At 45.0% G+C, this 26,809-nt stretch overlaps 2 protein-coding genes, 1 long non-coding RNA gene and 1 pseudogene across 3 annotated transcripts; all 4 read left to right on the top strand.

Annotated features, from left to right (window-relative positions):
- The first annotated feature begins 4,192 nt into the window (after nt 1-4,192).
- LOC123082363 (cell division cycle-associated protein 7) lies at nt 4,193-6,525 on the top strand. The gene is made up of 8 exons (XM_044504707.1): nt 4,193-4,391; nt 4,506-4,746; nt 4,847-4,997; nt 5,075-5,145; nt 5,524-5,601; nt 5,677-5,764; nt 5,931-5,986; nt 6,089-6,525. The coding sequence occupies exons 1-8, from the start codon at nt 4,326-4,328 to the stop codon at nt 6,157-6,159; spliced, it is 822 nt and encodes a 273-aa protein (XP_044360642.1). The 5' UTR covers nt 4,193-4,325; the 3' UTR covers nt 6,160-6,525.
- A 498-nt stretch (nt 6,526-7,023) lies between these two features.
- Nucleotides 7,024-17,214, top strand: LOC123083935 (uncharacterized). The gene is made up of 12 exons (XM_044505794.1): nt 7,024-7,427; nt 8,023-8,140; nt 9,130-9,437; nt 9,532-9,663; nt 9,743-9,841; nt 10,034-10,570; nt 10,688-10,754; nt 13,198-13,516; nt 16,109-16,248; nt 16,346-16,471; nt 16,559-16,685; nt 16,920-17,214. The coding sequence occupies exons 1-12, from the start codon at nt 7,039-7,041 to the stop codon at nt 16,976-16,978; spliced, it is 2,421 nt and encodes an 806-aa protein (XP_044361729.1). The 5' UTR covers nt 7,024-7,038; the 3' UTR covers nt 16,979-17,214.
- A 1,398-nt stretch (nt 17,215-18,612) lies between these two features.
- Nucleotides 18,613-22,931, top strand: LOC123087104 (DNA (cytosine-5)-methyltransferase DRM2-like; annotated as a pseudogene).
- A 690-nt stretch (nt 22,932-23,621) lies between these two features.
- LOC123087105 (uncharacterized) lies at nt 23,622-24,440 on the top strand. Its single transcript, XR_006441246.1, has 3 exons — nt 23,622-23,699; nt 23,830-23,939; nt 24,062-24,440. It is a non-coding gene; the product is annotated as an uncharacterized lncRNA (long non-coding RNA).
- Nucleotides 24,441-26,809: the final 2,369 nt, after the last annotated feature.

The raw sequence follows: 26,809 nt of genomic DNA, 5'->3' as shown, positions 1-26,809 counted from the left end.
AGGGTCGGGGTGTGGTGTCGGGGTGTCGGGGTCGGGGTGTCGGGGTCAGGGGGGTCAGGGGGTCGGGGTGTCGGGGTGTGGTGTCGGGGTCAGGGGGTCGGGGTGTTTCCTTCTATCCTTCTTCTTCTTTCTTTCTCTTCTTCTTCTTTCCTTTCTTCTTCTTCTTCTTCTTTCATCTTTTTTCTACTTTTTTACTTCTTTTTTCTTCTTTTCTTCTTCTTCTTCTTCTACTTCTTTTCTTCTTTTCTTCTTCTTATACTTCTTCTACTTCTTTTCTTCTTCTTCCTTTTTCATCTTTTTCTACTTCTTTTCTTTTCTTCCTTTCTTCTTCTTCTACTTCTTTTCTTATTTTTCTTTTTTCATCTTTTTTCTACTTCTTTTCTTCTTCTTCTACTTCTTCTACTACTTCTACTTCTTCTACTACTTCTACTACTTCTACTTCTTCTACTACTTCTACTTCTTCTAATTCTTTTTCTAACACTAACACTAACACAATCTAGCACTAACAATTAAACAACAAAAAATGAAAAAACAGAAGAAAAAAAGAAGTATCCCCTCACCGAAGCAATGGGGCGGTCGGCGGGGGCGGGGGCGGGGGGGGGGCACCGGGCTGCGGGGGCGGCGGCGGGTGGCGGGGCGACAGGCCAAGCGGGTGCGGGGGCGGCGGCGGCGGCGCCGCCGGGCGGGGGGAGGGGAGGCGGCAGTGGGTGGGGATCTGGTGGGCATCGGGGAGGAGAGAGGGAGAGCAGAGAGAGTAGCGGGCGGGGGTGGGGGCCATTAGTTAGACTGCTCTTTGCCGTCCGCTGCTCTTTGTCGTCCGCCTTTATCTCTCCTTGCCGTCTACTAGCGGACGGCAAAGAGGTGGGCGTTAAGTTTTTTCTAAATGGGCTGGGGGTGGGGGCCACCTCTCTCTTTGTCGTCAGCCAGCTGACGGCAAAGAATCTTTGCCATCTGCTGGCTTACGGCAAAGAGCTGTCAGATGGCAAAGGCTTGTTTTGCTGTCCGCCGTTTCTTTGTCGTCTTCTTTTCGGTAGCTGATGGCAAAGAGCTTCTTTGCCCTCTACTAGCAGACGGCAAAGAGCCAACAGATGGCAAAGTAGCTGATTCCAGTAGTGTCTGGCCCCGCGGTACTACCGCTGGCACCAAACATATGCCACTACCATGAAAACAAGTATACTCCAAGGAAAACCAGAACTGCCATAACTTTTGCAAATGAGCTCTGAATCGAGCAAGCTCAAGCTTGTTGGAAACAAGATGACGAGAAGCATCAAAACATCGATTGGATATAGTAAGAAGAGGCAGGAGAGGTATGCCTAACAAATAGAGGAGTGAAACCTCCAACAGAGAAGAACCGACATAACCTCCAACGTCGAAAACATCATAGAAGATGCGAGTGAACTCCGTTTTCGAAGAACTCGAGCTTGTCATCAAGATGACCATAAGCTCCAAATCTCACAAAGAGAAGAACCAAACAAGAACCAATAAATATGATGCAAATATGCAATGGTTTGAGCTCTCTACGAAAGATATGATCAGGCTACTCATCGAGAGCCCCCCTTGATAGTACGACACTTGATCCTATAACCCGGTCTCCCAACTACCACCATGAGACTGGTAAAATAGAAAACCTATCAATGGCAAACCTTTGCCTTGCACATGGTCCACTTGAGCTAGATGATGATGATCTTGACTCCCTCAAGTTTGTCCACCTTTCTTGATTGCGTTGGCTCGATGAAGACTAGTAGATTTCTCCCCCATACTCCACTATGGGTGAGCCACTCTTCGGCACATCTTCACAAGTCCATTTTCACTAGAATGGATGGCAAGCTTCAAGCACTTGATCTCTTCGTGATGCATCACTTGAGCTTGCACACGACAACCTAACCCCACAAAAAACTCTCACGAAGACCATGGGTTAGTACACAAAGCGTAATTGACAATGCTTACCATACCATGGGATCACTTGATCCCTCTCGGTACATCTTCTATGCTTTGTGAGTTGATCAACTTGATTCACTCTTGACTTAGTCTTGATCAACCTTGAACCTTTCCAACTCTCTTTATTTGGATGATGCCTTGAAGGTAAGCATGAATGATCACACAATCTTCTTCTTCAAGACATGCTTGCAATAAGCTCAACACTCACATGACCAATCTTTGGATAATTCCTTAAAAGCACCACGGTCAACTCATAAACTCCTTGAAACCAACAAATGGACTTCAAGAAAAACCTATGGACAAATCCTTCAAATATAACTCGAGGCAATCATTAGTCCATAGAGATTGTCATCAATTACCAAAACCAAACATGGGGGCACCGCATGTTCTTTCAGTTACCCTTCATGGGTTGAAGTCTCCATCAACGTGGATGTATGATAGCACCACCTATCGGAACCACGCCAAAAATCTCCATGTCTACATTGCGTTTGCTCCCTCCAAACTCCTTCCTTTACCTTCATATGCAAATGTTTTACATTCCGATGCTATACTCTTAGACTTGCATGTGTAGGTTGATTGCTTGACTTGTGCTAAGTTGCTAAAATCTGCCAAAACTTAAAATTGGGAAAAGGCTAGATTTTTCTTTGGTCAAGTAGTCTAATCACCCCCCCCCTCTAGACATACTTTCGATTCTACACAGCTGGTCCTTACCGAAAATCCGGCACCGCCTATCTAGAAGTAGAACAACCATAAATTACTGGACTTCTGGTACCCAACAATCGTCATACTGGGACCCAACAATCCACATTTATTGCAGAACGTTGGCAACTTCTCATACTTGGTATCAATCCTTCTTTCTAGCCCTAGTTATTGAAACAAGACATTCCAATTTCTTGTTGACATCCATGTTCACTCTAACCCCTACAGGTGCGTCGACATACCCAACTGGGAGTTTAATTTGGACTTCAAGGATCTTTCCCATCTTCCTTCACATACTTTGGTCACCATATCATTCAAGCAACCGCCTGGCACTATGGGAATTCTCACCCGCACAACTACCTTATCCAACACTACTGATCTAGTGTTTGTGAAGCCATCGCTCCATCAGAATAACTGTTTGGTTTATGAATAGCCAGAGGCCATTGAGCACCATTGTGTTCCAATCTCACAGACATCTGAAACTGCACCGTAAACAAAATTGACAACATTCAACTACCAATGTACCTCCTTCGCAGGATTCCACGTCGACCCTTGCTAGTGTAAACCTTTACAATTGCTAGCCACTTCGCACGCACATCTGGTAGATCAGGTTATTCTCTCAAATGAAATCATCCCCACCATCTTCATTTATATCGAGTCGGTTGAGCAGATCCTCAACATCTTCATCGTCCCTTCTCCATTCTAGCGCTACTCCCTTATGGCCCCATCTGCCCCACGTAGATCAAAACCCTCCTAGAATTCCCAAGAGTCCTCACCAAACCAAGGCTGGGCAGGAGCGCAGCCCCCCCTTGGTCAACACGAGTCATCGGAAGAAAGACGGGGTTGGAGGGGAGATCAATCGGAAGAGAAAGACTCTCGATGGTGGCGCCGTCGGAGGACCTCTACACCCTAGCTACGAGCACTAGGGGAAAGACCATGTATGAACTCCGCATCGTTCCGGCTCAACTAACGTCTCCTTTGCATTATTTTAAAAAATTTGCCACTAGTTGTCGATGATAAGTCGGGTCCCACTTTCTCATTACCCCACACAAATTTTCAGTTACCCAATTTTTATAGATTTAACCAGGCTTGCATGTGTGAGGGCAAACTGGTAAACTACTCTCACGGGCTCCCCTACCCCTCAACTCAAATTTCAAACGCAGTCGTCACCGGCGTCCCTGCCCCAAACCTATCACTTCCAATAGTGCCCCATTTAATCCCCAAAACCAGCCCCCGCCGCGGCCACGATGGGAAGGCTAGGCGAGAAGTCTCATCATCACCATCTCTATCGCACAAAGTAATGGGAAATGGATTCAAGAACTCATTGGTAGATTCATTGCCATTCCACACAAGTGGTACACCATTCCGGTTCAACCAACGTCTCCTTTGCATTCTTTTCAAAATTTTGCCATTTCACACAGCCGGGTGCCATACTGCCACTTTCTCTTGACCCCACTCAAATTTTACATTACCAAGAATATTCAGATTTACTAGACTTGCAGCGAGCGCGCGTGAGGGCAAACCGGTAAAACTACCCCCCCCCCCCTCCCCCCAACCCCTCAAATTTCAAACGCAGCCGTCGCCAGCGCCCCCTGTCCCAAACCTACCACGCCCAGCAGCGCCGCAGCCAATCCCCGAAACCCGCCGCCGCCGTCGCCGTCGCCGTCGCCTCCTCCGCTGCCGCCGCCATGGGAAGGCTGGGCGACAAGTCCGACTATGAGAGCATCCGCGAGGCCCGCATCTCCGAGAACATGGTACGCGCAAGCATCCATCCATCGATTCCCCCTCAATCTCGAAATTTCCTCCAGATTCACCATTTCTCGCGGCCCTGACCGCCACCGGTGTTTGGGATCCGGTGACCCGTGCAGGCCCGGATGGAGATGCTCGGCCTGCGCCGCTGCGCCGGGGAGCTGAGCGCCATCTCCTCCGCCCCCTCCCCCCGCGCCGGGAGCGTCACCCCGAGGAAGACCCCGAAGCCGCCGCGGGTCCTCACCCCGCTCCGCCGCTCGGGCCGCCTGATTGCCGCCGCGACGCCGCCCGGCTCCGGCTCTCGCCGCTCCGCCCGGCTCAACGGGGACTCCGTGCAGCACAAGGCGCTGCCCTACAGAGGTTGGCCCCTTCTCCTGCCTCCGCATCCGCACGCCCTGCTTTTCCGTGGCCCTGCTCTGCGGGCTGGCACCGGAACTGAGTTTCTCTTGTCGTCCCGCAGGAGCGGACGCCGAGGAAGAGGAGCAGGAGGAGAAGTCTCCTATGTACATCGACAAGGAGAGGCTGCGGGTGCTGCAGGAGACGCGGTGCGACAGCAAGGCGAGGGGGTCCGTGTACGACCCCGTTCTTGGGATCTGCTGCCATTTCTGCAGGTAGCTTCGCATCCTATAAATCCTGATTGTGTTCTGGGATTAGTTCACTCAGTATAGTTGCCGCCGTGTGGTCATAGGCAGAAGAAACTCTGCGGCGAGGAGGGCTGCAAGCGCTGTGGGGAAGGAGACTTTGAGCAGCAATGCATAGGTACTCCCTCCGTTTCTTTTTACTTTGCATATAAAATTTGGTCAAAGTCAAACTAAACAATGTTTGGCCAAATTTGTATCAAAAATATCAACATCTACAAAACCGAAGTTATATGGTATATGAAAGTTAATTTCGTGATGCATCTAATAATATTGATTTCATATTATGAATATCGGTATTTTTTTCTATAAAGTTAGTCGAACATTGCAAAGTTTGACTTTGACCAAATATTTTATGCAAACTAGAAAGAAACGGCGGGAGTACAAGAGAAGCTACAAATCCTTTTTTTTTTTCTTGTTCATTTGTATGGAGCAGCAGCTAGTTCTTCAGTGTAGCAAATTCACGTTCATTTGATCGATCTTTGTTCTCTGACGGCAGGGAAGACGGAGTGCTCCTCTTGCCATTCCTCCTACGGGATCCTCTGCCGTGCTTGCCTTAAAGTTAGGTATGGTGAAGGTAAGTTCAATGGCATCTATACTATTCTTGGTGGATAATATTTGTAAGACTACTGAATTTGAGACGTGGTGGCAGAGATGGAAGAGGTGAGGAAGAACAAGAAGTGGATGTGCCCTCACTGCGTTGAGGAGAAGGGTACCAAGAAATACTGGATATGCAACAGGTGAGTGAACTTGCAAGCTTGATCTTTGATTCTAGCACTCACAAATTGAAATGGGTAAATGGCACTTCCAAGATGTGGATATCCTGTGTTGAAAGAGTGTATGTTTTGTACGTATGGCTATGTGTATGCTCTCTGACACGCTCAATTTGTCACGGAAATTATGCAGCTCCATCTGCTTGAAGAAGAGGAAGATAGCACCAACCGGGATCGCCATATTCCAAGGTAATTCTGGTTCTTCCAAGGTGCAACTTCAGCACTATGTTCACGCAGATTATACCCATAGTTGACCTGACCTGTTTTTCACTTCATTCGGCATCGCAACAGCGCGTGAGCAAGGATATGCGTCGGTCGCTCACCTTCTCATGGACCAGCTGAAGAGCCGCGGATCATTCTGACAACGACGCACGACTGCCTGGAGTTCCCCAGTTGCTCACTTCTTCAGTGATTTTAGGGATGATTGATGGTTGCGCTGGATCTTTTGTTTCGTTGACGGTTTAGATGGTAGACAGCTAGACTCTGTTGCTGAAAAATGCCGAGCTACAGAAACCTTCTCCCAGATGTTCCCAGAGTGACCTTCGCTGAAGATCGAAGCAAGGATTCTGCGTCTCTCAGATGTAGCGGATGAGCTTTGAGCTTATCCATGTATGTTCTCTGTTGTTTGTAAAACGTCAGTTGTGTGCACTTGTGCTGTAGAATCTATGCTTTTGGTATCATTAGTGCTTCTTCGGTCAAGAAAATAAAAGTCAATGTCGTCGTAAAAATGGTATGAGTGGCCAAAGAATCTATGCTTTATAATATGAAGCTGTTACAACATAATTGAGTGGCCAAAGATGTCGAAGATAGTCAAAAGAAGAAATTCACATGAAATTTCATGCCTGGTACTATTGCACCCAACATAATTCTTCTAGGGAGACACATCTCACTCAAGCCCTATGCCGACACTACCCGCGTGATTTTCGCAAGAAAATAAAAACACTAACAGGGATAACACACGAGTGTCTGGATCAGTAAAATGTTATCTTATACACATCCTTTTGCAATAAGATCTTGCCATGCTGAAATGAAGTTCATGGAGCCTGTTACAAGTTGAAATCAGAAATGCCAATATCAGCATCTGCTCTGGCTATTTTTTTATATAAAAAAGCTAAAACTAAAACTGCACTAGCTGGGCCAAAAACGATGTAACAGTCCAAGATTGGGCCTGGCCTGGCAGCTTCTGATGTACACTAGGCTACTGGGTTCGGCCGGGCAAACAGAAACCAGTCTTGCTAGTGATGCACCGCCGCCTCGGCCTCGCCACCGCGGCCACTGCACTCCGGCGGTTCTGCAGCCACCGCCCGCCTCCGCCACCGGACCGGCGGCTCGCCTTCCTACGCTCGGAGCTCGAAGACCTAGACCTCTCCCGCGCACCAGCACAACCGCCGCCCCGGGAGCAATGGCAAGTGACCCAAGAGCCAGGAGGCGGCGGCGCTCGCGCGGGGGACAAGCCGGTGGCCGTGGACATCGCCCACCCGTGGCCGGAGTGGGTGGCGCTGATGGAGCTCCTCCTCCGTAAGGGCCACCTCGACCCCTCCGCCTTCGCCGGGGCCGCGCCGTCCAAGGACTCCAACCTCGTCCGCACCGCCTGCCTCCGCTTCGGGCGCGATCGTCCGGAGATCGTCAGGTGAGGTGGCTGAGCTTGGAAGGATCCTGCTTGTGTGTCTCGATGCCGTTGTCAGTGTCTGGCGCCATTGTTTAGCTGCACGCCAGATGTTTGCTGAAATGTGCCAGCAGTTTGCGTTGCCCTGCGTTAGGCACCGCAGTGCAGACAAGGTGGTCGTCCGTGTCTCGGTGAGGGAAAATGTTGCCTTTTGCAGCAGCTTGCCTAACAAATGCAATACTGCTGATATGCTGTCTTCAACCTTGGTAGAAAGCTCCAGAGCACCGCTACCTAATAGTGGGATAATCAGTGCAAAATACTATGGTTGTTGTATGAAGTTGAGCAAAGTATTACCAAGTAATTTCGAAGAATTTTTAAAAAAAAATCTGAGCTTATATACAGGGTGCTTAACATGTTCTACAACTGTAGAAAGACACATCAGTCAATATATGCAATTTCAGGACATGATTTCTGTTTGTGTAGCAGCAGTCTTATTGTTGGCCTCACCACTCGGCACTCGCCACATTGAATTTAACTACCAGGGCCCTAAATGGATGCAGTGCATTACAATACGACATCCCTGTGCCATGCATATAAAGTCGGAACTCTTCTGTTGCAGGTATCTGTCAAGATGGGATATTCAGGTCGCTCTGCGTGGTGGGTGCCCTAGCATTGACAGGAAAGTTATTAATTCTGGGAAGCGATTGCGTGCTCATGTAGGACTTGATGAGGGAGAGGTAAGTACATGAAAATGTGTCCAAAGGAATTTCTCTCTTTTTACCTTCCTTTTCTATTTCACTTTAGTTTAGAACGTACCCATTTGTACAAATGTTTTGGAGAAAATTTGAACCAGAAAATGTTTTCTGAACCAAGAGAATCGAACATTCAAATTGTTAAACACAGGAACTTTTGTGAAAGCTGTGTGTGTGCGCCAACTATCTTACCTCTTAGGCTCAGCAAAGTTCATGATGTTTTGTACTTCAGATAATAATAATAATGTAACAGTGTGTATTTTAATCTGCTTGCTTATAAAAAGCGCCATGCAAATCTTAACTACAAATACAAGCTGGGGACTGAAGTAGTTAACAGTTTGCCCTCTTTATTAGCCTTGCCTTACTCAATCAGTGTGTATGAGCTTGAGAAACCATGTTTTGTGTTAGCAATTTAGAATTCAACCTAAAAGCTAAAACATGTTTTGCTGCAAACTAGGAAATGTCAGGAGTTATGGACATTTCCATAATATAAGAGCGTTTTTTACGGAGGGAGTACTATTTAACATAAAACTTAGGATATTTGGCTTTCAACCAATTCATTCTGTATACCTCTGCAAAAGACAATGTTCAGTTTGCTTGCCATGCTGCAGACGATGTTCACTTTCCTTGCCTTTAAGACCATGTACAATGCAAAGTGCTTAGAGAAATTGACCGGGTTTTTGCTGAAGCACTGGTGCTTATTTGTAGATGGCAGGTGTTTAATTAGGCACCCCTGCCATAGAGATAAGCACTGGTGCTTAAGAAAAACTTGGTTTATTTTACTAAGCACCTCTCCAGGCACCTTACATCGTACATGGTCTAACTATGCCTTCTCCTGTGGTTAGCCCTCAATCATATTGTAGTTAGTATTTTCGCCTACATGTGACAATTTGGATTGCTTTAAGTCTGTGACATAAATCTATGTAGTATATATAGTATATCTGCCTCATCACCTTATGCTGACAGAGTGACAGGTTTGCAGCCAATGCAATTTAAGGGGAAGTTGTGAGAGGGCATATGTAAGGGCTCGTAAAGAGGAAGTGGGCAGAACTGTGGATGTTATGCGCATCCTCCTGACTTATGGTCTTGATATCATTACTGGTAATGTGGGGAACAAAGCATGCCTAAACAAAACTGTTAAAGAATCCATTAAGAAACTACTGAATGAGGTTGTTGAGCTCGACTCCAAGGGGCCTGGTTCCACAACTGATAAAGCTGCACAACGTATACCAAAAGGTCAATCTGCTGTACCTGTGAAGCAGGGTGACTGGAATTGTCCCAAGTATGTTGGATTTTTTTTTTTACCTCATATCACTTGCCCACATGATGTAATCTATTTTTCTTCAAAAAGAATAATACCACGTGTATATTTCCAGATGCAACTTCCTTAACTTTGCAAAGAATATCAAATGTTTGCGCTGTGATGGTGAATTTCAAGAGAGATATCACTTGATGCATGAGGACCAAGATCATCTACCCCTCAAAAAAGGTGACTGGATTTGCAAAAGGTGAGATGCCAAAAAGTCTAGTTTATATTTAAGATGGACTGGGGGTACTCTCTCGCCTGTACTGATCCTACATTTTCAGGTGCAACTTCTTGAATTTTGCGAAGAATACACGGTGCTTGCAGTGTCATGACAAACCAACAAACCGTTTACTCAGTCCAGGAGAATGGGAGTGTGCCTCGTGAGTGACTATTTCTACTGCATAGTGCTTACCATTGTATATTTGCACTGTTTTGATGTCTACTGTCGATATGAGACAGAACATGGGGAAAATGGTGTCAACGAAGTGGCTAACCTTTCCGCGTTGTTATTTTGTTCTGTACTCTACTACCATAGAATCAGCATAATCATATTGTTGAGGGATTGATGGCAGGTGTAACTACCTGAACTTCAAGAGGAACGCGTTCTGCTTGAAATGTGGTTGGAAAAGACCAAAAGCATTAAACGACCAAGACACTATCGAACCACACCGTGATCTGGAGCAGAATAAGCACCCCGCTATTTCATTCGTTCAAGATGGCATCCAGCCGACATTGCGAAAGCGACAACTTGTGCAAAAAAGGGCCCCACTATCTGATGAAGATTCAGATTTCTGGAGCTCGGAGGAGGCAGACGACGATGACGACAATGAGAACAGCATGCTCCCAATGCACAGGGACTACAAATTCCTCGACAGTTTCCCCATTGTCGGGGGCAGGACTGCCACTTCCCAAGAACCTCTGGAGAGGGAAAAATGGAAGGAAGAGATGTCCAGGGGGGAGCAGGGGCTTCCAGGAGAGGCATCAGAAGAAAGTAATCGCTCCTCCCCTCGTGTTCCCAGAAGCATGGAGATGATCGAGGACGACGACGACGACGACGATATCTCATCATGGTTTTCTGGTGCGAACAGTAGTAGAAACCTGAAAAAGTAGTAACCAAATTTGTGTAAATGCCGGTAATTTGTGCAATTTCACATGTAAAATCTACCATTCTCCAGAGGTACAAAATTCAGTGAAGGCATCTTTTACTGCTGTTCTTTTACCGGCAGCTTCCGTGAGAACATGGTATCCAAGGAGCAGAAATTTATGGCAGACTACAATGACATATTGGTCCATGTTAGGTCATCCATCAAAGATCTGGCCCTTAATGTTTCTTGATTCTCTCTGTGCTCATCACTTGTACCAGTGGTCCCGTAGGATATTTTTTTAGGGGTTACGTATCCGATTGAAAATTATCCGAAATCATGAGGATTTTCGCAGGAATTGATGAACGGCAACGAGCATGTCCACCAGTCATGACCGGCCACCAACCCTTTGAAAACGAAATAATTGGAGAAGATACGACATACACACGTGCTATTGTTTGACGAAATGAAATACCTACATATTTTTCTCGAGCCCCTGTTTGTTTAATGCTTGGTTCAAGATTAGGGTGAAAAAGGGGTAGATGATGAGTGACTTTTGCGGAGGTTATCCTTTAGTTTCCATTACTATTGGTTGTTTATAAGCAACAAGAGAGAAAGACATTATTAGTTAATGAGAAAAGCCAGCCAAAAACTGATAAGACGAGTTCGACCCAGCTAGCTAATTAGGGCATGTAGAGTGATTGATAAGATAATCTAATCTTAACCCTGCCATATAATCTAGAGATGACTTAAAAAATGTACAATGGGTTGTCTCTTCATCTTATCTCTGGTAACTAGATATTCCTAGAAATGTGAATGTGGCAAGAGATTTGCTACTACGAGATCATCTCTTAATTAAGAGAAAACAAAACCTTTTTCTTTCTTTCTGGTTTCTCTTTTCTCCACCTGAATATTTATCCTATATGACACTGCTAAGATAGCATCATTGTGCATACCCTTAGGTACGTAGCATATACACGCCGGCAACATTACACTTATCATAATAACTGGATGTGGGCTTTCGTACACATTTTCTCTCAAAAGAATCTCTGAGAGGCCACTTTGAAATTCCTATTCTGTAGATTTAATAATCAATAGGAACAAAAATAACAAAACAACATGTTACACAAAAGTGATCCGAGCAACTATTGTTAGAACTCGCCTAAAAACACAAATTAAGTATGCCCGATTCATGGACAAAGGTTAAAAACTTTGCCACATAAGTCACAACTGTTTATAACAAACCGGTTGTCTCGCTACCAAGATCGTGTCGTCACACCCTCTCGTCATTATGTTTTACCTGTCATGCATTGATGTATTTGCCAAACTTTGCCAAAAAAAAGGATGACCGATCTCTCTTCAATGTATCTGGCTATTAACCAAATACTAACATGTCATAATATGGCGGTGGCCGTTCGTCCGTGGCGAAAAGTCGGAGTCGCTGTTTCGAGGGCGATGGGCGATAAGATGATGCTTGTAGTTAGCCTCATCGATTGCTCCCTTCTCAACGGTGTGTGGAGTTTACTATCAATAGCTACACCGAGGATGCCTTGTGTGCTATGATGTTCCATGACAAACATGTATTGTGGACTTGTCTGTATCAGTTTCGCCCGATTTTCCATAGATTAAATTGGCAATTCTCTTTGTCATAATTAATTAATAGAGAAAAATTCAAGGAAAAAGGTTAAAAACTTTGCCACATAAGTGACAACTACTTATAACAAACTAGTTGTCTCGCTAACATGAACGTGACGTCACACCTTCTTGTCGTTATGTTTTACCTGTCATACATTGATATATTTGCCAAACTTTACCAAGAAAGGATGATTGATCTCTCTTCAATGTATCCGGCTATTAACCAAATACTAATACGTGATAAGATGGTGTTGGACGTTTTTCAGTGGCGAAAAGTCAGTCACTGAATCGAGGGCGATAGGCGATAAGATGACGCTTGTAGTTAGCCTCATCGATTGCTCCCTTCATGGTGGTGTGTGGAGTCCACTATCAATAGCTAGACCGAGGATGCCTTGTGTGCTATCATGTTCCATGGCAAACACTGAAACACGTATTGTGGACGTGTTTTTATCGGTTTTTGTCCGATTTCCCATAGATTAAATTGACAGTTCTCTTTGTCTTAATCAATTAATTAATAGAAAAAAATCATGGAAAAAGGTTAAAAACTTTGCCACATAAGTGACAAGTATTTATAACAAACTGGTTTGTCTCGCTAACGTGATCGTGGCGTCACACCTTCTTGTCGTTATGTTTCGCATGTCGCGCATTGATATATTTTCCAAACTTTGCCGAGAAAAGGATGACCGGTTTCTCTTCAATACACCTGGCTATTAACCAAATACTAATATGTCATAAGATGGCGGTGGCCGTTGGTCCGTGGCGAAAAGTCAGAGTCGCTGTTTCGAGGGCGATGGGCGATAAGATGACACTTGTAGTCATCCTCGCCGATTGCTCTCCTCTCGGCGGTGTGTGGATTCCACTATCAATAGCCAGACCGAGGATGCCTTGTGCGCTATCATGTTCCATGACCGACACGTATCGTGGACGTGTCCGCATCAGTTTTCGCCCGATTTCCCATAGGTTAAACTTAAATGGCCAATTATCTTCATCTTAGGAAAATTTGAGGCAAAGAAAAAAAGAAAAAAAAAGGCGGTGGCAAGGAAATTGCTTCCCGGCAGCCGAGTCATCCCTATTTATCATCACTTGGCAACTTGGGCTCCTTCCTTCGCTCCGGCCCCAGTCCAGTACTGTGCGCGCATCTCTCCTCCTTTTTCTCCCCCCCTGAGCCGGAAAAAGGCTTTCTTTGCTTCACGCGGGGCTCCGGATATTCGTGTCCTCGCGGCTCAGCCACCGCGGAATCCATCCAGCGCAGCTCAGGGGGGAAGAGGAAGAGGCGGCCGAAGCTGGAGGTGGAAGAGGGGCTCGCCATGGGCTCCGAGGGATCCGCGCCGGTCGTCGGTGAGTGAGCCTCCCCCCCTCTCGCCGTTTCTTTGCCACGATTTGTACGAACCGCCTCCTGTAGGACTCGTTCTGCCGCTGCGGGATCTTCCTGGCCGTGGAGTACGAGTTCTTGGATTCTTGGTGGGATTTTTAGGGGGGCGGTGATTCGAGTGACCGGGGAGGGGGCCGTTGGAGGGATTGCTGGATTAGGCTCGGCGTCTGGCGATTGATCTGATGGGGCTGGGATCTGCCGGCGATCCCGAATCCCTCCTGAATGATGCCCTGTGAAATCTGCCTTCGCAGTTCAGACATCCGTGTGGACATTCAGCCAAGGAACTCTCGAGCAAAGGCAGGTTCCGTAGGTATTATTAGCATACTTCCATGATGGGTTGTGGCAAAGATGGAATATGGAATGCTGCTATGTTGGGTTAATTTTGGATGGGGCTATCAGGACGATGGGCTAGATGTCGGTCAGAGGAACCGTTGAGGGCTGTTGGTGAGGCCGAATTCACCGTGTTGTCTGTTGGTGTGAAGTTTGGTGAGTGGTTTGGTCCTTTATGCCTAACCCAGGAATTGATGAAGTCCTCAATTATTGGCACAGTTTTGGATGGATGGACCGGTATGGATTTAGGGGGTACCAGCTGGATTTGTTGGCCGGTCACAGTTTATCTTGTCGTGCGAATCGTTTTCTGTTGATTAGGTTCACATTATGATTAATAATCCTAGGTTGATTTTTTCTGCCAGCTCTCTGGTATCCGAGGTATTACTACGATCTGGGCACTTGTATTCTTACACCCCATTTTCTCTATCAAGAACTCCTATCAATACTTATGTGCTGCCCGTTTAGACTCACAACCCACTCCCAGGGCATGTTTTTATGGAACAATAATGCAATTTTGGATCCCTATGTGTAGTTAAACTAGTGTGTCAGAACAATCATGAAGATGTGTTTATTCCTGTAACCCAACGGCATTAGTTGTTTGTGACTGGCATGCCATGAGCAGCCAAAACCTAAAGAAGGGTTTGAGAATTTTGAAGCAAATTAAATGCGAAGAGTACTAGAGTACTCCTAGGAGTTATATTGGATGGTGGGTATATCTGTCCTTCCTCTCCACTTAGAAACACTGACAACAACCAATCTAAGGAAGGCATTTCATCCTCAGGGCACTCAGCCTAAGTATAGTGTCTTATTTTGATGTGATCATACACTGCTTCACAGGATAGCATTGTTTATAAAAATGTGTTCCAACTATATTATCAGTTTCTTCCTAACTGGCATTGCCCTTTTCATGTTGATTCCTACTAACCTGTTATACTTGATATGCTGCTTGTGGCCAGCTGTGTCAGGCGTAGGCCCACCGTCTAGCCGAATAAAACAGTAACTTGGATGGTCACTTATAGATAAGGAAGGTTATAAACCTATAAAAGATAAGGACAATTTCCTTGGATATAAGATAGGTCTTCAGTGTTGAGATATGTCACTTAATGACTAAGAAATTCGTCTATATTAAAGTGATGCCATATATATTATCCAATGAGAATTATTAACTAGAGAGATCTGATCCTAGCCCCTCTCTTCTATCTCTCTTCCTCCTCGATATAGCAAGCCTACCCTCACTCAATGATTGAACCATTACCAACCCTAGCATGTGATCACAGTAATGGGACGAACGGCTGATTTTGCCAGGATGAAACCATAACCCATACTTGTCTTCCAAAGGCACAACTTGTGAAGAGCTATCCATCTATTAAGAGTATATCCTGCCATTGAAGAACTAAATACTTAAAGTCGACGCTGCTTAACAGATCGGGCTCCTCGGGATTTTATTTGATATACCGATATACCGAAAGGCCCTGTCTACTAAGAGCCTTGCCTTTTGGGCGCTACAAGTTAAAGGCCAATAAGTCAGTTTATACTAGATGCTTTAGCTAGGACAGTCACACCTGTCAAGCCAATCTTGAAAATTGAAAGACTTGACAACTAACATTCACTTGTAACTTATAGCCGATTTTGTACGCGGTCATTAATCTCCATTCATGGGGCAAGACACTAGTCTTCTAAACAACATGGACCATCTGCAACCTGTTTACAACTTGAATAACCTCTTATGAGAAGAATACTGCCATAGGCAAATATGCCAATATTGAAACAAGTATTGGCTTGTTGTGCGTCTTTAGTACCTCCAGATATTGTTCCTTGTGCTTGATTGCAGTTATTAAGCAGGTCTTGTGCAATGCTAGGGTTAATGCTGCGAGTTGTGGCTCTATACTCTTCTCTTTTGTTTCAATATGTTGTCTATAATCTAGGCACACAACATTGTTTCCCTTAAACATCACCCTTTTCTGCTATTTAAATGGATAGCTTATGTTAATACTGCAACTGTTAACTTAGCTACTACACTCCAATTTTATGACATTGAAAACATCTTTAAAAATTATAAGTGTACTATTATAAGTATCCCAATAAATTAGGGAATTATGCTTTTCCTTAATTTTCTACCATTAGAATTTCAAATGATGTTACTGGATTCATGTTTTACTCTGCTTGAATGAGCTGCTCATAATAATTTATTGCATTTTCTGTTGTACTAACTGTTATCTGTACTTCAGTTCCCAGAAACTTCAGACTTTTGGAAGAACTTGAGAGAGGTGAGAAGGGCATTGGTGATGGAACTGTGAGCTATGGGATGGATGATGCCGATGACATATATATGCGCTCCTGGACAGGAACTATTATTGGTCCACCCAATGTATGTTGTAGAATACCCATGAGTAGATATTAATTGTTTTTTGCTTCCTTATGCTCGAGCCAGCTGATTACTGCACTTATTTATTTTTGTCTCACAGACTGTTCACGAGGGACGAATCTATCAATTGAAGTTGTTCTGTGATACAGATTATCCAGACAAACCACCGACTGTCCGGTTCCAGGCTAGGGTCAATATGACATGTGTGAATCAAGAAACTGGAATGGTACTTGTGCAAAAAAAAAAACCCAACCTGTGGTGAAGTTGTTGATGTGATGTTTACCTTAGTACTTACTGTGAGCTATTTGTCTAGGTTGATCCAAGACGATTTCCTATGCTTGGAAACTGGAAAAGGGAACATACAATGGAAGACATCCTCATCAGCCTTAAAAAGGAGATGTCAACCCCTCAGAACCGCAGGCTCCACCAGCCTCATGAAGGTAGTTGTCCTTTTCACTAATTCAGTGTGGCTGAGATCTACTTGAATGAATCAATCTGACTTACCAAAATTCTTGCCTGCCAAGAGTAGCTTGCCAAACCACAAAGTCCATTCTCTGCTGTGAAGTTCCAGCTGCAAGGAGTTCTTAATTTCTAGAAGCCAGTGCAGTTTTCATTTTCGAATTTTTCATGCATATGACGACCGATTCTAAACCGACTCTAATTTTTCTCTGCAGGCAACGATGATCAGAGAGTGGAGCAGAAAGGGCTAGCAGCTAGATGTGTCGTTATGTAAGATACGCGCATTGCAATGTACAGTGTTACACTGAGTAGCATCAGAATGCAGAAGCCGAGGAAACCCAGGAGGAAATCATGTAATTTGACAGTCGCTAGTCGCTACTTTCGATCGAAACTGCTCTATTGCCAGAATAAAATGCCAATGACTTCGTTAATCAGTCTGCACAGTGGTGTAACCGTTTATCCCTCATTTAGCAATATCAAGAGCCATGTGCCTGCTGTTTCTTTCTGTTAGTTCTTGGGAACTTCTTTCTGCATCAGTTCCATGGGTTTCATCATGGGAAAACACTGGTTTTTACGCACAGAACTGCAAACCAGACGTCGCCTAGTGAACAGTACTTCCTCCGTAAAGAAATATAAGAGTATTTAGATCACTAGTGAGTATTTGTGACTTTTCATAGGATTTCCTTATGCTTTCTTTGTTTGATTTGACTCTAATGGTAGCTACCAAGGGTATGCTTGGTTGGTAGCCAACTCCAAAAGTTGCCAAAAATAAACAAGTTTTATGTTTGCAAAATAAGTTGGTAGGCTTGCCAACATATTGGCATACCAATTTTTGGCTACTGACCAAACATTTCCCAAAAGTGCACAAGAGAAACAAGCAAGACCATATCAACAACAAAATGACAAAGCAACTGGTGGATAGGGTAACAAGAATGTCAATTCTCACCTAAAGTTAAATGTAGAGGGAGGGAGGGAGGGATAATTATTAGGAAAATATTCAATTGGAATGAACTAACAGTGCTGGGTCCCAATTAAACTCTAACCTATCACAACAATTTATAATAAACCAGAACTTCCCAAAACATCGACCCTGAGCCCAGTTTTTCCAGGAAAATATATGCAAATACAAAACCATGCATGTAGTAAACATATAAAAAATAAAATGCCACGGTCTATCTAGCACTAGGACTATTTATATCATGTGAAAAAAAGAGAAATGCATTTACCATTTTTTCCTATTTAGTATGGAACACAAATGATCTCGTATTGTCTGATGCTATTTTGATCATAATCCTACAATAATCCTCAGACCCATGAATTGTTTCACTTTATTTTATGCTTTTGGAGGGGAGTTCCTAGGGTGGTTTTGGGCATTTGAAGTTTTAGCGGAAGAAATTAAAATTCATAAAATTCCACAAAAAAAGAACCGGCAAGAATTCATGAGAATAAAACAAAATAATTTTGTAATGTATATCATAAAAATGAAATTATCACTTTCTTTTTCACAAAATAATCTATGGATTTTTGAAGGTTATCATCCGCAATCCATAGCATTTCCTTCTACCCTTCGCTTTGTTCGCATCCTTTTTTTTAATAGCCCTAACTAAAGAGGAAGAAAAACACCATCCATAACCGGTTCAAGTTAAACGTATTCGGAAAGTCTGAGTTTAAGTAGGGGAAGATACGGGGAGGCTTCATCTATGTTCCTTGACAACTTGTGATCTTCTTAAATACAGTATTCTTTCTAAGGGAGTCCTTAAATGCAGTAAAAAAATTACTGCATTAAATACAGTAAATAAATAAATAAAAAGACTGGGGTGGCCTTAACGAGCAATGGGCCAGTTCAGTGAAGGCCCAGCTGAAACACCAGCTGCTACAACAAGTGGAGTGGATTCGTGTCGTCGCCCCAGTCCTCTTGTCTGGCTGTGACCTGGTCGGGGCGCCGCCTCCTCTCCGCCTACTCCGCCACCTCCGCCCCGCTCCACCCCGCCGCTCCGAGGGCCATCGACGAGGCGAGGAGGCGATCGGCGCCCGCATTCCGCGCCGGAGACCCCCGGCGGCGCCATCGGACCCGGAGCCCGCGCCCTCCTGTCCAGGCACCGCCGCCTCCTCCCCCTCCCCGTCCACGCTCGCGGCCGTCTCCAGCCACGCCGGCCGCCGTCGCATCATCGCACGTGAGCAGCCTCTCTCCCCGGCTTCCTCCCATCTCTCTCTCTCGTGGCCGTCTGGTGGGCTAGGGTTTCGCTGCGGAACGGGGAGGCCGCGGATTTCGCGGGACGTGTGCCCGTCCGTCCGTCCGTACGTCGGCCGCCCTAAAATTGAATGCTTTTCCTGGTTCGCAGGGACTCAGGGAGGGAGCTGTATAGGACTTGGCCGGGTGATTTCGCTCTCCAGGCAGTTCAGGAACAATGGCGGTGGTAAAGCCCTCCTCTCCTCCCCTCGATTCTGTAGATGTTCTGCATGAAACGATTCTTTGTCGTCACAGCCGAGAAGAGACAGAGTACACTGGAAATGTAGTTGGTTTCCTTTTCATCATGTAGTTAGATGTGCTGCCATCTTGCTGTAGGCAATGCAATTTCCCCTGCAATCTGGAGACTTTGGTTTCTGTAATGTCTTTTAGGAGTTGCAAAATGTGATCTTGGACAAGGGAAGCAAATTCATTCTTAAATGCGGCTACATGCCGAGGTTTCCATGTCTAGTGATGGTTAGCACCTTAGCAGTCTTTACTTTGAAACCGCTCTTGACGGTGGATGCTATGGTTGCGATTGCATGCGATAAACTGTGCACGCGATTTTGACATCTGTGGGACGTCGTAAATGGTCTGTTGGATCGAAAAAGGTCGCAGTTTGTCTTTCGATTTAAACACGTTCTAGAACTTATACTAACGAATGTGTCTGTGCTAATTTCTTGTTTAAGGCTTCACTTGCGATGTCGCATGCCCTCGCGTTATTTCTCTTCTCCATTGCTGGTGGTTTGCTTTCGCTGTTGTTCTGTGCGTTTGAGTTGTGGTGTCACTCATGTTACAGATAGTGGACTTGGTTAGCGATAATGATGAATTCGAATTGGATGAGAACAATGATGGTCACGTTGGGGTCTCGTCTTATCCAGCCCCGAGAAACACTGATGCTCCTGGCCCGTCCACGCTGGTGAGGCAGGTAAGTGATAGAAGTGGGTGTCTTTAATTAAGCACAAGTGCACAAGAGCTAGTCATTGCTCGCATAAGGTTATTGTTTTGGTATGATTTTGATCATAGTCTGATGTTTGTTTCTGATCTAAAGGACGCTGATGGGATGGCCAATGGGGCAGCTCCTTCTGCCTCGTTAATTGGGATGTATGTAGAAATGGGTTTCCCGAAAGAGATGGTACTGAAGGCCGCCAAAGAGATTGGTAATACAAGTAGTAGTAGTCAGTTCCATTTGATCATTTCATTCGTGTTGTTGATGTTTTGCACCTTCAGTTTTTAACCTTTTGTTTTGCTTTCAGGGGAGAGGGACGAAAGTGCATTGCTGTCACTACTTCTTGCATATACGGTATTTGTTGATGTGCTCCCATATCTGAGTTGACCTCTTGCTTCATGGCGGGAAGGACGGTATGTTAAGATTGGTTGTGTGAAATGCAGGAAAATGACGACTCAGTGGGTAGCTGCTCTACTTCTCGCCGCATCCCCCAGCGCGTTGAAGATGAAGAAGAAGAAGAAGAAGAAGAAGATGATGCTTTTGATTTTGAAGACTGGGATGATGCTGTTGATGCTGGCCAAAGGGAACCTTACTCTGATGGTTCTGGTGACGAGGTAGATACTTACTTATCTTCAGCTTGGTAACCGGAAATTCTTTGATTATGTGGATTGTGATATATAATTATATATACATGTGAAACATTGTTGATCTGTTTATTAGCTGGTATGATCTAACGTATGAGACCATGAGTTGTTTCCATCGAGTAATTTTACCTGTTGAAATGTGTCTAGAGGGATGGAAAATTACTAGCTACATAAGCATTACCCACTTTCATGATTTATGTGTTATCTAGATATGTTTTCACTTATTTATGACGCTGCAAACACATTTATGGCTGGTCTAGGTAGCTGTGTCAAGTAAGCAGATGAAGTACTGGACTGAGTTCATGCACACAAGAATAACTCTTGTATTATACATCTGAAACGGCATTGCAGGACATCAAATCGAGCTCTTAAATATTAATCTTTTGAACCCCCCCTCCTTTCTTCAGGTCTTGTGCATCATGTTGTACAATTACATTCACTACTAGTATGTAGTTACTAGTTACTTAGTTGGCATCAAAATGGGCGGTGAGATGTAGAAAGTGCTTTCTAATCTCTGTTTTGCTGTGCTTTTGTGCAGGGTTTCCTAGAAGAAATGTCACAGTGGGACAAGCAGATCAAGTCCTTAGTGGACATGGGATTTCCTGAAGATGAAGCAAACATGGCTCTTAGAAGATGTGGTATGGCTCTCTTCTTGTAGTTGTTGGCTTGGTGATTAGGCTTTGTTGATCATACTTTAATGGGATCGTACCTTATGCTTTATATTTGGTTCAAACTTGGCCAGGTCTGGATACCCCTATGCATGTATTGGTTGACTCCATCTATGCATCACAGGCTGACCATGAGGTACATTGCAGTTTCCTATACATGTGAATAATAATGGCTTCATTCTTAATTTCGATGGATTGACACTGGAATTTGTTTGCAGGTTATGGATGAGAATCGCTTCAGTTCCTGCGTGGGGAGAAAGAAAGCAAGATCCACAAAAGATAGCAAGAAGAGGAAAAGATACGGAGGTGGAGCACATGGAAGTCAATCCCCATGGGATGGTGGTCATGAAGAGTCAATTTCTCTGCCAAAGCCAATGGTGGGATTTGGCCTACCTGGTGACCGACCACGGTCAGTGGGCAGATGGCTTCCTGCACATAGTATGAGAGCACCTTTCTTCTACTATGAGAATGTGGCACTTGCTACTAAAGGTGCCTGGGCAGAAATTTCAAGATGCCTATATGGTATTGAGCCAGAGTTCGTAGACTCGAAATACTTCTGCGCAGCGTTAAGGAAACGGGGTTACACCATAACCTCCCAACTGAGGGAAGGTCAGTTTTGCGTCCCATCCCTCCGAAGACCATTTTCGAGGCCTTCCCCCAGTACGAGACGTGGTGGCCCTCGTGGGACCAAAGAAGGCAGCTCAATTGCCTACAAACATGTACGGCAAGCGCAACGCTGACTGAACGGATCCACCGTGCTCTTGCAAACTCGAGCGATCCACCAACTCAAGCTGTTCAGAAATATGTGCTGGAAGAATGCAGGAAGTGGAATTTGGTATGGATTGGCAGAAACAAAGTTGCTGCATTTCTCTGGAAATGGAGTTTCTGGTTGGTTATCCAAGGGACCATACCAGGGGAACTAGCAAGAAAAAGAGAGAGAAATGCCTTGGAAATTCATTCCAAGTCGATACTGTTGCTTTTCATCTGTCAGTGCTGAAGGATAGGTTTCCATGTGGTATGAACGTGCTGTCCCTGTTCAGTGGTATCGGAGGAGCAGAGGTTGCCCTTCACAAGCTTGGCATACGGATGAAGACCGTGGTTTCTGTGGAAATCTGCGACGCGAGTAGGAGCATCTTGAGAACTTGGTGGGATCAGACCCAGGAAGGCACACTGATAGAGTTCCGTGATGTGCAGTCTCTCACACATGAAAAAATTGCATCACTTATCAGACAACTTGGTGGCTTTGACTTGGTGATCGGGGGAAGCCCATGTAACAACCTTGCTGGCAGCAACCGGCACCACCGTGTTGGCTTGGAGGGTGACCAGTCCGTGTTGTTTCGTGACTATGTCAGAATCTTGAACTCTGTAAAGTCGATTATGGCAAATGTAGGATGATGATTGCATTCCGTGTTCTTCTAGTCCTTATCCTTAGAAACCCTACTTCATTTAGGTTTGGAACATCAAGTAACTGTGGTGAAAGTTTATTTTGTAGACAGACCAGATAAATTTGGAGCTCTGTGTTTGAAGCTTATAACTATTTTCTTACCTGCCGGCCTTCATTTGGGAGAAGTTCATTTTTTGCTGACAGAGAAGAAACTTGTTTTGATGTTTGTGAATACTGAATTTATTGCTTTCTGATTCGTTGTATTTTCATTCTACACTTGTGGGTGGTTATGGTAGGGTTGGCAATGTTGCTCTGCTCCTTTGCAGAACCTGGGAGAGCAGGGGGAAGGGCTGGCAATCTGCTGCAAAGTCAAAGTGCGCATTGAAAGGTACATCTCAGAGCTTTAGGGCAAGGACTCATATGCAGCAGATAGAGGCTAGCTACTGCATTACCTGGAAACAAATTATGTGCTGGGAAATTGGAGAGTGTAGCTCTGTATTTTAGTGTTTCTTCCCTTGGTTAAAGTCCATTTCTTGCATTTGTTCTCCTTCCCATGGCTTTGATTTGTTTAATCAGCTGAGATGCGTTAGAAATGTTGTGTTGATAATCTTAATACATTCAGTTTCCACCAAACAAGCTTTCGTGGAAGACATGTCACTCCCTCCGTCCCATAATATGAGAGTGTTTTTGACAGTAGTGTAGTGTAAAAAACGCTCTTATATTATGGGACGGAGGGAGTAATAGATATTTTTATGTGCACGTTCATGCTTAGGTGCAGATTTTGGTGCTATTTCCTTATCATTTATGTATTATAAGGTAAATCGATGTCTGCTTACTAGTCTGTTGTTGTAGATGGCTCAGTAACCTATCATCGCTTATACTTCGATGCTGGAATTCAGTCAAGCAAATCTCAAAATCACCGTGGTTATATGCATACACCTGTCAATCAAATGTAATAGAAGGACAAATGAATACCACTGTATTTCGACAAAGTTAAGCTTTATGACTGGCCAGTTTTCGACAAATGAATGTAACCCAAGTAATGGCCAATTGCAGATAAATGTTTCCGACCGCGTGTTTTCTGCAAGTCATATGCTCTGTTCTGCGAGTCATCAGCTGCATGGTAAAAGATTAAACAGGCTTCCTTGAAAGTGCTGGTCTTTTCTACTTTGCCACTTTGCATGGCAGTTGATGATCTTTAAATTCTGTTGGCAGCACGGAGCGGATAATGGATGCTTTTAGTTTATTCGCAGAATCCGGTGGTGATGGGAGTTGCGCTGTGCCAGATCGTGCGAAGGAGGTCTGAATGCGAGCTGTTGTTTTTCCCCCTTCTGAAGCAGCTTTGCATGTGAAGAAAATTTGGGTAAGTTGGTAGTGCATCTTGAGCATTTTCCTTGAGAATTAACCTTTGGAGATATCCTTGTGCACCAGTAAATTCTTGTTCGTTGCTGAACCAACTCCAATATATGCAATGTGAATAAGCAGGGGAATGCACGGTTCATGCTGCAAATCGGCGGCATTCAGCCCCGAGGAATGGCCCTTTTTTCTAGTGTAGCAGGAGAAATGGGGATCGGAGGAAGGAGAAGGACCGGTGGCCTGTGAGCACTGGAATCCTCCATCCCACCGGGTAAGTCGCAAGTTGCTTTGGGGCGCCATCGCCACGAGCAGCTAGCCTTGACCGATTCGATTGCCTGTTTGTGCTGTCGCCATTGTCGTCTGAATTACTGACCAGATTCAGACAACGAACCTGTGGAGTAATGCATTCATACAAGACATGCTAGTTGCTATGACTGTGTTATGGTATATTCTTCTTCTTCAGTTATGTGAATTGTGTGTGTGCACTGATCAAGGGTTTTTTGAAGTGAGGCAGAAGCTGCACACCTGATGAAGCTAGTTTTTTTTTTCCTTTCTTTCTTTCAGTCCAACTGATTGACACGCTTACAAGTGTTACCTATGACAGTGTTAGGTTATGTTCTTCTTCTTCTTCAGTTACGTGACGTTTCCGAATTGGTACGCCAAGCATGCATGTTCTCGGCGCCAATGTTTAGGAAGCCAAACGCGCATTTTTGGGATTTGTAAACAGTTGCAAATCAGAGTGCGAAAGGATGAAAGTGCAGACTAAATCAAAGTTAAGGCGGCGTTCATATTCAGGTTGCCCATGTCGATCTAGAGATTCGTTCATATTCAGGCTGCAGTTCATGTCGACTCCGACCTTGGACCTTGCTAGAGATCCTCGACACTTTGCCTAGACGAAGCTATCTCCTCGAGAAAGCCAAGGGCGACGGGTGGAGACGAGTAAGAAAGGATCACAGGTCGCTCAGAAGGCATCATGGAGGGTGCCGAAAGGCCGGAGAACACGACGAGGATGTGTACACCACCATTACCATAGCCGCATATGCATATCCCACCGGGCAAGCGAGCCAACGAAAGCAGTGTGCCCCCACGCCGTGGATCACCGGCACCTTGATGGCCTCCGAATCTGGCTGCCTGGGACACACCCCATACCCTGCCATCTCACTGGGACTCACTGACTGAACCCCCTTTACACTGATGCAGCCAGCAACATGATCAATGTTGAGGCACTCACCAAGCCCCGCCGTTCCGCTCGATTTACCTCGCGATTCATGAAATTGTTGAATCCCGCACAGTAAAAAGTAAATCCCTCAAAAAGCTTTAAATTTCAACGATGAGACTTACCCTTTTCGCATTAAAAATGCCCGGTTTCAACAAGTTTCAGAGATATAATTTTAAGCAATTTTTTCGATCGATCAAAGACATAAAATAATTGATGTTTACTGGTAGCTCGTACTAAGGTTCAAACATTGAAACTTCACATTTTTTTAGAAGTCGTCAAAATGTATTAAAAATGAATCTTATTTGAAAGCGTTGGTCACGAGCAACACAAATATGAAAACATAACTTTATTTTAACTTTTGTTTAAAATATATAGAACTTTGAAAATTGAAAGCCAAAATAAAAAGCTGGCACCAGGATCTGGGTGCCCCACACTTGCGTGTCATAAATCCTTGTCCGGACCAATCGGTGTCTCAAACATTTTCTTTTTTGAGAGTACTCTTCAAACATTTTCTAAAGGAATCTCCAACGCCGACCCTCAAACCGTCCGCATCTGTCTGGACCGCGCTGTCCGGATCATGGAAGTCATCCAACACTGGCATGGATTGGTCCGCCGAGTGGTCCAGACGTGTTTTCTCCCGCAAACTGGAACCAAACGTGGGGGGTTTTGTGGGAGTCCGGACAGGCGAAATGTCGCTCTCTAACCCCCTTGGCCCACCCAAAAGGAAGGCAGAGCCCGCACTTCTGTAGCAATCCGCACTGTTTTCGCGCTAAAATCCCCCGCTCTCTTCTTCCATCCCTGCCGCTCTCTGTCCAATTCCTGCTTTTTTCTCCCACCTTTCCTTCCTTCCGCTGCCGACGCATGGAACCGTCGGAGAACCTGTTGGAGATGAAGGCGGCGGAGGTGCTGGAGGATCCAAGCATCACACTTGCCCGGAAGATTAGCTCGACTATGCAATAAACTTGTCACATTAGAGCGAAGGCTGCAAAGGAGGAGAAGCTCGAGAAGCGGTTGGCAGCCGGTGGGCCTAGTGGTGGCGTTGGGCACGATGGTCGTGCCGGACGTCGCCAGACGGGGGTGCCCATAGTACAGACGGCGTCATGGCCGGAGCATCACAAGCCTCCGTAGTACGCCGCCAAGCAGCTCGGAACCCCCGCCCGTAAGGTGCAATACATCGTCGACACAAATGCGGCGCCACTCTTCTCCGAGTATTCTGCATCTCAGCTCGCTCGGGCGCGGACGACGGGTGGGCAGCAGATGGGTGCCCACACAATGCCAAGAGCGAGGGAGCCAGCGTACGACGATCTAGATAGGGAGAGGTGATACATCTCCAATGTATCTATAATTATTGTTTCATGCTATTATATTATCAATCTTAGATGTTTTATATGCAATTTTATATTTTTTTTGGGACTAACATATTAACCTAGTGCCCAGTGATATTTGTTATTTTTTTGCTTGTTTTTGACTTTTCAGAAAATCAATACCAAACAAAGTCCAAAGATGATGAAGTTCTATAGTGATTTTTTTCTGGACCAGAAGAGACCCTAGAAGTTTCGGGAGGAGAGTCACTGATACGTCTCCAATGTATCTATAATTTTTGATTGTTCCATGCTATTATATTATCTGTTTTGGATGTTAATGGGCTTATTTATACA

The sequence above is a fragment of the Triticum aestivum genome, chromosome 4A (assembly GCF_018294505.1).
Source record: "Triticum aestivum cultivar Chinese Spring chromosome 4A, IWGSC CS RefSeq v2.1, whole genome shotgun sequence".
Classification (NCBI taxonomy): Eukaryota; Viridiplantae; Streptophyta; class Magnoliopsida; order Poales; family Poaceae; genus Triticum; species Triticum aestivum.
This window is presented reverse-complemented; position numbering and strand designations above follow the sequence as displayed.